General features: G+C 45.9%; 1 protein-coding gene across 3 annotated transcripts in view; it reads right to left on the reverse strand.

Annotated features, from left to right (window-relative positions):
- The window catches only part of NAT10 (N-acetyltransferase 10), a 36,219-nt gene extending 30,077 nt beyond the window's left edge, over nucleotides 1–6,142 (reverse strand). For 2 of the 3 annotated variants that reach the window (XM_006014665.3, XM_025195275.1), the window contains exons 1-5: nucleotides 6,014–6,142; nucleotides 4,078–4,200; nucleotides 1,809–1,900; nucleotides 955–1,126; nucleotides 476–598 (exon numbers count right to left, since the gene is read on the reverse strand). In XM_006014665.3, coding sequence (XP_006014727.1) covers nucleotides 476–598; nucleotides 955–1,126; nucleotides 1,809–1,900; nucleotides 4,078–4,185 — 495 coding nt within the window. In that variant the 5' untranslated portion in view covers nucleotides 4,186–4,200; nucleotides 6,014–6,142. The other variant, XM_006014666.2, reaches the window with a different exon arrangement.
- Nucleotides 6,143–11,635: the final 5,493 nt, after the last annotated feature.

The following is an 11,635-nucleotide window of genomic DNA, read 5'->3' on the forward strand; positions in this document are numbered from 1 at the left end:
ATATGGCTGGTTAATAAATCAGCCATCGATAACAGCCAAAAAAAAAAAAAATCTTTATTGGTGCACCCCTACCTAAAGTTTCCCCTTTCAGCCATGCAAACTCTCCATATTCTATGTATTCCTTTTAAAACTCAAAAACCATTTACTCTTCCCAGCACACCAGCCCTAGCCAACTTATAGCACAAGTTATATAACACTGAGGTCAGAAAAAAAAGGGTTATTGAATTTTTTTTTAGTGAGAAACCTTTATTATTTAGAAGGAATTCAAATTCATAGTTGAACAGAACTGCTTAATGGTAAATGCACATGTAATGGCATAACAATAAAAATACAGAAAAGCACGTTGTGGGAGAGAAGGCTTATATGAAGATCCCAACACATTACATAAGCTTAAGAAAAATGCACTGGATCCCAGCTGTTTGAGGAAAAAAGAAGGTTCCATTAACATAAGCCAGACATACTGAATCAAACATACCATGGTCATTGTATAAAGCTGCTTCAGTGAGTTCATAGTTCTCAGGAGAATTGCCACTATTCCACCCCCTTCCACTGTTTCAACTGTTCTAGCCAGCAGGTTTGGAGTTAAGGCCTCAAAATCCTAGGAGTAGAAGATAGCAATAAGCAGAATTTCTGGGTCACTGCAACTCTGTGAAACCAACTGGCATCTACTACCAGGAACAGAATCGCTTAAAACAGTTAATTCTCAAAGACAAACTTTATGCAACATTCACATTATTCTACTTTCAAACAGAATTTTATCAGCAAGTCCACTTCTTGCATAGCTATATGTAGGTAACACTTACAGCCATCCTCACTGAAGTGCATGTAAATTAGAAATATTTCTCTTTAGGCATTTAAAGTACTGGAAGGGTAGCACTTGGTCCACTGGAATAAGAACTGTATTCTTGGGCAGTCTACTTGTTATTTTAAAAGGTAAAAAAATTAATTTGTTACCTGGAGTACACACATGCCAAAAGTGTTGCCAAGAATTTTGTGGGTTTCGTTGTAATAGCAGTAGCGAATGTTTGTAGCTGCTACAAACAACTCAAAAGGGTCATCATCTTTTAGGTTTAAAGTTCCACTTTTAATCTTCTTCTGTAGTTGTCGCATTCTCTTCTTACGATGGCTGGAAGAAACCAAGATAGGAATATTTGGAAATAATAATGCGAAGACAGCTGAGGACCTGGTGTTCAGATCTGGGTTCAACTTATATGGAGGTTATGAATTCAGGCTCAAACATAAATCAAGGAAAAAGTCTGGATTACACATGCTCCCATTGTTAATGTGTCCTATGAAATACCATCTCCAAGCAGCAGGAAAAAACCAAACAAAAAAACCCCCATTCAGATCTGAGTTTGTTCAGGAAAAATATGTTCCCTTCTGATTTTGAACCGGTACTGAGCACATGGATTCAGATTCAAATACTGAAATCTTAGACGGCTCGGTAAGCCCAGAAATTTCTGCCATTAGGGCCTACTCTCTATTGAGGTCTGTTCAGTAGCAAAGCCATAAATAAGTAAGGAAATGCAGGGAGATATGGAGCCTAAGACCATGGAGTCAGTGTTAAAGCCGCCGCTGGAAATCAGGAGCCCCTGGTTCCCAAAGCTGCGTTCTGGCTGCATTATTCATGTTAAAATGGATGCTTCCATTATACTGAATCTTCTGCAGTCTAGGATTTAATCTAGTTTTGCTAAAAAAAAATTAAGGCACAGCATGACCAGCATACAATTGGGAAAAAGTTTCCAGACCTGAGACCACCCAGTGCAGTTTGCCTCCCACCAAATAGTAAAGAACAGTATTTGGTTTACCTGCTAAAGCCCAGCTCCTTTTTGTAACACCACAAGACTGAGGGTCTGGCTTTTACAGTTGCTTTAGATAACATGTGATGGAGTATAACCACCTGCCAAAACAAAGACACATTAACAGGTTGTATTTACAGGAGATGATTAGGAGCGAGTGAGAAAAATATGCTCCCTTTGATCCTGAATTCAAACATCCTGAAACAAAACATTTTTAGATCTCAGATGAAAAATATCAGATTTTAGAGTTACATTACACTGAACACATTACACTAAACTGCAGTGCGATGCAGCTGCACAAACGGCCAATGCAGTTTTGGGCTGAATCAACAGAAGCATTAGGTGCAAAACAAGGAAGGTGACAGCACCTCTCTACTTGGCACTGGTTAGGCCTCATCTGGACTAGTGTGCGCAGTTCTGGGCTCTACTCTTTAAAAAGAACATGGAGGAGTTAAAAGAGGGTCCAGAGGTGGGCAAGAGACATAATCATGGACTTGGAAGGCAAGGGCTTGGCAAGGCTGAAGGAGCTAGGCATGTTCAGCTTGCAGAAAAGGTACTTAAGAGGGGGCATGATAGCAGTCTTCAAATACCTGAAGGGTTGCCATCAAAAAGAGGGAAAGCACCTTTTCTCTCTTGCTGCACAGAGGAGGACACAGACCAATTGCTTCAGGGTGCAGTAAAGTAAGTTTAGATTGGATATCCAGAAAAACTTCTTCACTGTTAGAACAGTGAGGCAGTGGAACAGACCACCGAGGGAAGCTGTGGACTCTCCATCACTGGAGGTATTCAAGAAGAGGTTGGACAGGCATGGTCAGGGATGATCTAGACATACCCATGCCTATTTTCTACCAGAGGTATTTCTCAAGCTTCTGAGCTTTGCTTGTTGCTCCTGCTCCTGTTCCTCCCCGCCACCTCTCCTTTTTTCTGCCATGTGCGTTAGGGTGTTTTTAAGCCCCATCAGAGACATTGGGTGATGGCTACAATAAGGCTGGGGACTTCAGCTGGGGTGCGCCAATTCTCCTGCTGGGACCAAAGCCAGATAGACAGTCTTACCCCTCCACTCAGGGTCAGACCAATTGCCATATTTAGGTTCAGGAAGGAATTTTACCCCATGGTCAGACTGGTATGGACTGTGGGGGTTTTTGCCTTCCTCTGTAGTGGGAGGCATGACCCTCTACCCAGGACCTCCTCAGCGCGTACTGACAACATTTTATAGAAGCAGGACATTGGCTGCCATGGTTCCCCTGCTTTACCTGTGGCAGGGGAGGGGGTTAGGGCTATGTTGTGTCAGGGTTGAAGGTAGTCTTATGTAGAGTTTAGATGATGGTTTGGATAGGGATGATCCTGCCTCAGGGAGGGGGTTGGACTAGATGACCTCTGGAGGTCCCCTCCAGCCCTACCTCTCTATGACTTAACACATACGCTACAAAGGCAGAGAGGGTAAGATGGTTACATGTGACAGTTGGGTAAAGCAGTACAATTTAGTTTAGAGCAGGCCTTCAAGTGGGTGCTGTTCATTAAAAAGGCAGCCTTTTAAACAAAGATAGCTTCCCCCAGTCTTTTAAAAACTGAAAATACTTCAGAGGCAGCACCATTCAATATGGGAGAGAGCATCTGCATTTCCATACAATCCTTGATGATTTTTTATAAAGGCACATAGGAAATGAAGTTTCTCCATTTCATGCTTCAAATTACTCCAAGCAAAGTCTACCATGGTGACCAGAGCTAGGTGACTAAGCAGTATCTGACTTAAGTCCCACAATGACAATTCGTAAGGGAAGTTGCAGGTCTTTTACAGTTAATTCCATTTAAAAAATGCATATACAATTAGGATTAAATAAAAAAATGTTCTTGCTAGCTTTGGAAGAGAATAGGTCTTTTCCCCCCTTTTAAAAAAAGTTTCCAATTTGTCCATCTGACTGTCTCATTGTTTGCACACTTTTAAAAAATAGCAAATAATACTTTGCTTAAGCCCTCTAAATCAGTGTCGACACTGTCCTATGTTTCGACATCATACTGTCTTAACATGAACATTACGTTTAGTAACCCTCTATACTTTGTGCAAATATTAGGTACAAAGTTTCATATTTTGCACACTGGCATCTAAGTTTTGCTGCAAATATAACAACATACTGGATCACTTCTGCAATCCTCAGCTCTACTGGTCTCAAATATATTCTCTTCCTAACAAAGCTAGCAATGTTATATTTTCAGGTACAAACAACATTAAAGCAAGAAGACCACTGAAAAAAAATTGTTCCTGGGCTTATATAGTTACCTGATCCTTCCCATGGTCTCCGACCAAAACAAAGAGTGTCCTGTGTCGTTCAGCAACTCCATTTTCAATTAGCACACGGATGCGATTGTCAACCTTCTTGCGCTGCATGGCTAATAAAAATGGCTGAAAAATTTTTAAAGAAGTCAGTTAATGCCAGACTTGTACGAGCACATTTCAGTTCAGGATGTACTTTATTTTAACAGACAACTCTATGCACATCAGCTGTCAAAAGCTTTTAAGATGTTCAAGATCTTTACATCAGGAATTGTTAGCCTCTCAATGTAACGCTACCTCATAAGGGTAGATTTGTTTTTAAGGGAGCAATGTGACAATTTCTCAGAATGAGTGTTACCTCCAAAATTAATTTACAGAAGCTTACTGTTTTTATCAACATGCCTATTATAACAACTCAGAGCCAGGTATACAATGAAAAGGCATAGACAACTAATAAATACCTGGCTGATCAAAATGCTGTCTTACAGGTAACATTTATTATCTTTAAATACCAAGACAGCAGTTTCTTTCTTCCAAATATGCAACTCTAAGCTGAATGATTCTATCTGTATTGTTCAAGAAATACTACATAAGTCATGAAACTTTATTATTATTCATTTATTTTATAGTAATCCAAATCTTGGACCAAGACTCAGTTGCATCTGGTGGTATATAAATGAAAACCAAAACAACAGCCTCTGCCCCCAAAGAGCTTTCAACCTAACACAGCACATGACCTGTCAAAAATAAGTGAATGCAAAGAAACAACAAGAACATAACACCAGCAGATTCTCCCTATGCCTGGAAAAGGGTGTTTGTACCCAAAAGCTTGCAAAGAACAATTTTCCAGCAATTTAGTTGGTCTAATAAAAGATATCACTTCTACCCAAAGAAATTCGTCTGCCTAAGAAACAATGAGATAATTTTAACTGGCGAGTAGAGAGTGGCCTCTGACTATAAGCAACCTAACTAGTCACTGCCAGGGCAAAGGAATGTTTGAGATGGTTTTGAAGAAGGTTCTCAAGAGCGTAGCTGCCCAAATACTTCATTTACTCTTTTCAACTTTCCAAAAAGTTATTTCAGGTTTCAATACTTTGCAGTCTACCAAGATGTAAAGCACATAAAGCCTGGTGCTGCCAGCTGCTACCAGGGTGCAGCCCTTATTATCAGTACTAGGCTTAGCAGTACTTTTAGAAGGTATGTCCAAGACCAGCTATAATAACTATCAGTCTAATGTCACAGTTGCTTCATGCCTGAACAGCAGTCGCACACACAACTCAGGACCGACTGCTATTGAGATCTACAGGACACCACACCTCCATTCCAAGCTGCCAGACCTCTCTGTGCTCAAGGCACAGCTTCAATAAAAAGCAGACAAGGCTCTTTAGATAGACGGGCTCTCTTTTATTAGACTCGCTAAATGTAGTTGGCCTAATCAAAGAGATCCCACCTAGCCAAAGAACCCTGTCTGCTTTTGACTGAAGCTGTTCAAGTAACACTACAGAACCCAGGCAACTTTATTATTATTAACTTATTTTATGGGAATCCAAATCATGGACCAAGGCTCCAAGGGAACAACTTAAATCAAAAGCAGACAAGGATCTTTGAGTAGATACAATACCCACATTTAGTCGGTCTAATAAAAGATACCACCCCTACCCAGAGAACCTTGTCTGCCTGTATGCTCAGAACAGCACGGCTACAACCTACAACCTTCAGTGAAAAGCAGCACTGAGTGAGAGTCAATGAAGACACAACTGCTCTGCTAGGGTTTGCCGCCGGCCCCAGGCTTCCAGCCCCGTGCTAGATGCTGCTATATCCAAGCAGCGGAGGGATGGAGCAGGCACCTGCTTAAGACGAGACAGGGTGGCACAGAAAAGCAGACCGAAACCCCGCTCTGGCCGGAGCAGAAATCTCCCTCCGCGCCCCCTGCCCTCCTTACCCAGCCCGGCGGCCCAGGACACAGCGCGCCCACGTGGGCCTCCCAGCAGCCACGTGGCCTGAGCGCCCCGGGGAAGGACCCTTCCGGAGCTGCCCCAGCCGACCGCCTGCCCGAGGATCCGTGGCGGGGACGGTCCGGCAGCGGGCGCCGAGCGATGGCGGAGCACCTCCTGAGCGGGTCCGTGCGGCAGGACCGTTCCGCTTCGCGCTGCCTAGCCAGGGCTGCCGCAAGGGCGGGGGCTGCGGCGCAGGCGGGACCCAGCCTGCCGGCGGGGGCTTCTCTCGGGGTCCTCGCGGCCCCGCCCAGGGCTCGAGCGGGGGGCGGGGCAGGGAGTGGGTAGATACCTGAGCGTGCTGGGTCCTGCTGCCCGCCGTATTGCTGGGTGCTAGAGAATGAGGCGAGAAGAAACCTCGGGGCAGGACCAGCCTTACTCCGTCATCCCAGCCAAGGCTCCCACGATGGAGATTCCACCACCTCTCTGGGGAACCTGCGCCCCTGTTTTAATACCCTCCCCATGAGAGAGTTTGTCCTAATATCTAGTAACCGTCCCTTGCTGCAACTTGAGACCCTTGCTCCTTGTTCTGTCATCTGCCACCACTGAGAACAGTCCAGCTCCATCCTCTTCATAACCCTCCTCCAGGTAGTTGAAGATTGGTTGGTCACTGAGGTCGCACCCACGGAGTTCATGGGGCAACTCATGCAAAACCAGGCAGGAGTGGAGGTGAAGGAGGGGTGCTCCAAAGGGGGCACCTGGCAGAGCGCACCAGCCAGCACCCACTACCCCCTCCCCCCACGCTTCTTGGTGAGTCTGAGGACCCCGTGGACACTGCCTCATGAAACCACCAGGAGCCATGGGTGGAAGAGTGACAGGAAGATGGCCCCACAGCCAGACACTGGCCCCGTTGTTCTGCAAAGTGAGCATGGACCGAGGCCCAGAGAAACTGTAAGGCCCTCTTAAAAAGGGAGCCCACTGAGACTGGACCAAGAAAATGGGAAAGGGAGCAAAGTCAAAGGCTCCGCTGTCGACATGTAGGGGGTGCACCCCCTGCAAAAAGGTGCCGCCAACACTGCCGCTCACCCCCCCCTTGCTACCAACGGCGCCTGCGGGCAGTCCCTGATCACTGCTGATGCTGCCAACAGCGTCTGCTCGCCACCGCCCCCACCACCAACAGCACTACCGCCATGCTCCTGCTGCTGAGTGCTGCTGGTGCCTGCAGGAGCTTGCCATGCCCCCCAGGCCTCTGGGGACACGCGGTGTTCTTGAGCTGGAAGGGGACACTGAGCAGAGCACACCAAGCAGTACCCACTGCCTCCCCCAAATAAGTCAAGGGAGCCTATGGATGCTGACCAGTGAAACTTGGTGTGGAGATGCAAGCAGAGGAGTGACAGGAAGCCATCCCTAGAGTCACCGGGGATCCCTCCCTGGCAGAGACAGACCTTTCTGTTGTGTTCAAGGGAGCATGGGCCAATGCCCACCAGGAAAAACTATAAGCCTCCCTCAAAAAGGGAGGTCATTAAGAATATAGCAACTAATTGCTTGGGACAAATCATAAAAGAGGGAAGGGAGTCAGGTCACAGATTAACAACAAGGCAGCCAGAAGGGGACATGGAGCAGAGCGCATCAGCCAGCACCCACTGCCCCCCCGACTGACTCAAGGAAGTCCGTGGATGCTGACCAGTGAGACTGCCTGGAGATGTAAGCAGGAGTGGCAGGAAGACAGCCCCTCATTCACTAGGGATCCCTTCCTGTCAGAAACAGGCCTGTTCGATGTGCCAAAAGATAGGTTAGGCTACTCAAGGAATATTATGAGCTTCCCTTAACAAGGGGGAGTCCTGGAGACACATCAACTAATTCTGGGAAACAAATGGAAAACAGGAAAGGGAACAAGGTCAGAGGTTAACAAGGAAGCCAGAAGGGGACACCAAACAAAGTGCACTGGCCAGTGCCCACTGCTTCACCTCCTCCCCCTGGATGAGTTGAAAGAGCCTGTGGATGCTGACCAGTGAAACGACTTGGAGACATTAATGGTAAGTGACAGAAAGACTGCCCCGGTCACTGGAGATCCCCCACTGCCAGTGACACAATACTGGGCTAGATGGACCATTAGTCTGACCCAGTATGGTACTTCCTTCTTATGTTTGTTCAACAGGGAGGCTGCACACAGTGACATTCAGCAAGCCCCCTGCACCGCCTGGGGTGGGGGGAATCAGATTATTGGCTTTTGCCCTGCTGGTGAGCAGCTTGCTCTGCCCCGACAAAATATTACTCTTCATGGTAGAGCTGTAGCTTCCAAGTGGGGGAAGAGGCATCAATAAAAGGTGCTGTGAAAGAACAGCCCTCCTCTCACTCCTCTGCTATGCTGTCTAAAAAGATCAGTTAAAAGGGATTCCTTTTTATGGGAGCTATTGAACTTACCGACATAGTATCTGACTGTTAATGACTACTTTTTGACCAGTGAAATGTGAGTGCATAGTGGCACTCAACATTTTGGCACAGGGCCAGTCTGTGAGCAGGATTGGGCCACATGCTACTTGATAATGCTGGGATCAGGGCCCCAGGGCCCTGCACTGTTCCCTCCCAGAGCCTGTGCACCCAATCTAGCAGCCAGGACCTCAGCTCACAGGACTCTACATATACCTACAGGGAGCAGCACAGGCTGGATGATTCAGCACCAGGGACCAGATCTGGTCCATATGATAGCTCATATAACCTAAAGTAAGGCAGTCTATTAAGAAAAGGAAGAGACTAATTGTTCAACTCTATTGTGAACACCTGTGGAGTCAACCCTTATCCCATAGTGAGGGTGTTCAGTATTCATAGTTAATTCTCTTGAACTCTTCTAGGTCTTTAAAAAAAGGCAGGGAACAGCAGACTTTATTATCCCGATATCAAAGTAGACAGGTGGTTAGATGTGTTAGTGTGCAGTTGCACAGAAGGCAGGGAAAAGTAGGTATCTTAGAGACTTGGTTCAGAGAGGTATGAACAAGCAGACTTTCCCAACCAGTTACTAGGCTTTATGGTAATTTAGGTCAGGAGGTGGCAAACTTTTTTAGCGGCAGGCTGAAATAAGGCAGCTTGGGGCTTCTGAACCCCCTGCTCCTGCTTCTTCCTAGTGCCAGATTGCTACCACCATTCTGCTGCAGGCAACAGAAACTGGAGAACCAAGGCCCCCTCTACATGTTACATGCATTACACAATTAACACATGCAAACCAACTATGGTGCCTGAAAATGGTCCAACCAGCTATAAAGTTATTACTTATTACACATTTTCAAGCAGTAACTTTATAGCTGGTTTCTATCCAGCTTTAATTTTGACATGTAGCCTGTGGCTGGGAGCCCCATCAGAGCTGCCAGCTGGGGGGACTAAGTGAACCCACAGCCTGGGAGCTCCATCAGCTGAAAGGGCTCCCAGCCACAGGGATGTGTGGTGCCCCCCTGTGGCTGGTAGATCACAGCAGCAGGAACTTATTTCTTGCCCATGCAGCCCATGATTGGGCTCCCCCCCTGCACCTGCAATAAGGCATGATGGGATCAGATTCACAATTTCACAGTCATGCCTCCTGCCGTACAATGTGTGGCATGGAAGGAGGTGCGATTGTGTGGATCACACAGATCCCATCAGGCCTTTGCACATGTAGAGGGACCAAGAATGGCAAGGGAATTAATATGCCACCACTAATTAGTAACATTTAAGCAAAACAGTATTCATATTACTATTTGCCATCCTTGGGCTAAAATCATATTCCAGGAACCATCTTATAAACCAGTAGTAGGCAATTTTTTTTTGGTGATGAGCTGGAATGATCCATCTTGGGTCCGAGACAGGCTGGCACGAGGACTTGAACATTGTTACTGCTTCTCCCTACCACCTACTTGGCCATAGTGTAGACAGAAGCGGCTGCTGCTGCCTGTCCCCACAACCATCTACCCTCACTCCAATACTGGCATGGCCCTGGTCCCACTCCAGAGCCTGGGGAACAGAGCACATGCTTGCTCCAGCCCTAACCCACCTGGTAACAGCTGTTGCAGTGGTGGCAGCTCTGGATGGGTCCCAGAACTCAGGTCAGAGCTGCTACCACTATCAGGCTGGGCTGGAGCAACCAGGCTGAAACGGGGCTGGCACAGTGGGAGGGAGAGACAGGGACAGGTAGCAAGGAGGGGATTGGGCTGCTTGACCCCCCCCTTATCACCTACCTCCATACCACTAACTTCCCCCACTGCAGCATTTGACAGGGGGGATGAATTTAAGACAACCTCTCAATAGTTAGATTCTATACATGGAAAATTATACCAAAGTTATGTTTCCCATATATAGATTCTAATAATTGGGGGGGGGGGGGGGTAGTTGTCTTGGATTCAGGTAAATCCAGTATTTAAATTCCAAAATACTATCTCTGCTGTTCTACCCTACTAGGGATGGATAACCAAAACCTGCTTACAGAGGACCCCCCCCCCCACACACACTTTTGCAGATAACTGTACAAACATTTTTTTTTGATTTTGGCTTCAACTTTAGGTCACCATTTCCTAAAAAACCTGAGCCTAAGTATCAACATGTGGCAAATAATATATAAAAAAAGAAAGTTTACAGCCCCAAATTCAACCAACAGCCCTGTATTTAGACGAGATATAAAACCTGCCTTATCTGCATCATAGCTCAAAAAGTGCCACATTGTATATACACAGTGCCTTACCAAAGAAGTGTTATGTCGCCCCTTTTTACAAGCTTAACTAGAGTTGATTTTCTTCTGTTCAAGGGTGGCATGAGGGAACGCTAGTGAGAGCTTGCTTGCATTGCCAATGAAGGATCAATGAGAAGCAGCGACTGGTTCCAGATGCTTGAAGAGGTATTAGGACACCTGTACGACAGCACATGGGAATCAGGGCATGGAATTCCAGTTCACCCAACTTAGAAAGATCTTGGGAGTTGGATTGCTAGTTGGTACCAGTTCCCTCTGGAAAAGGGGACAGTGTCGAGTAGGATGGGTTCAGCCAGCAGAATTGGAAGATGGTGCTGGAGTGTCAGTGCTGGTTCCTTAGCAAGTTTCAGCAATATCTGCTTGTTTGGTCTGGGAGGGAAGCAGGTCTCATCATCAAGCCCTAAGGTGGGAACCTCCTTCCTGAACCAGCCTTAGCTCTTCAAGTTCATTCAGACTTGAAGCTGGATAAACTAAACTCCAAATGTTTTTATTTGCTTCAAGAGCTAATGACTGTCTGCTTGTAGAAAGAAAGTCGCATCCAGCTCCAGATTTTCTTGAGTCACACTATCCACTATTCGTATCATACTTCAGGAAGACAGTGGTAAACATCACTGACATGACTGTCCTAGAACTGAAGACCTGAAATCTGACACTGCAACTCAATCTAACAATCATCAGTTTCTTAAAATGCTCAAAACCACAGAACAAATGAATGGATTAATGGCCAAGAAATTTTTTTTAGACAGAGGATCTTCTTGCCCATCAGTTTTGATATCTATGGCCACCATTTTTAAAATGTACTAATTTAATCTACATACTTTAGGTATCAATGCAATTTAGTACCTGTACATCTTGTGACCAGCCATTTCCCTGAAGCCCGTAAACAGTATACACACCATTTAATGACTGCAATTATAAA

Source organism: Alligator sinensis, unplaced genomic scaffold (assembly GCF_000455745.1).
Source record: "Alligator sinensis unplaced genomic scaffold, ASM45574v1 scaffold442_1, whole genome shotgun sequence".
Classification (NCBI taxonomy): Eukaryota; Metazoa; Chordata; order Crocodylia; family Alligatoridae; genus Alligator; species Alligator sinensis.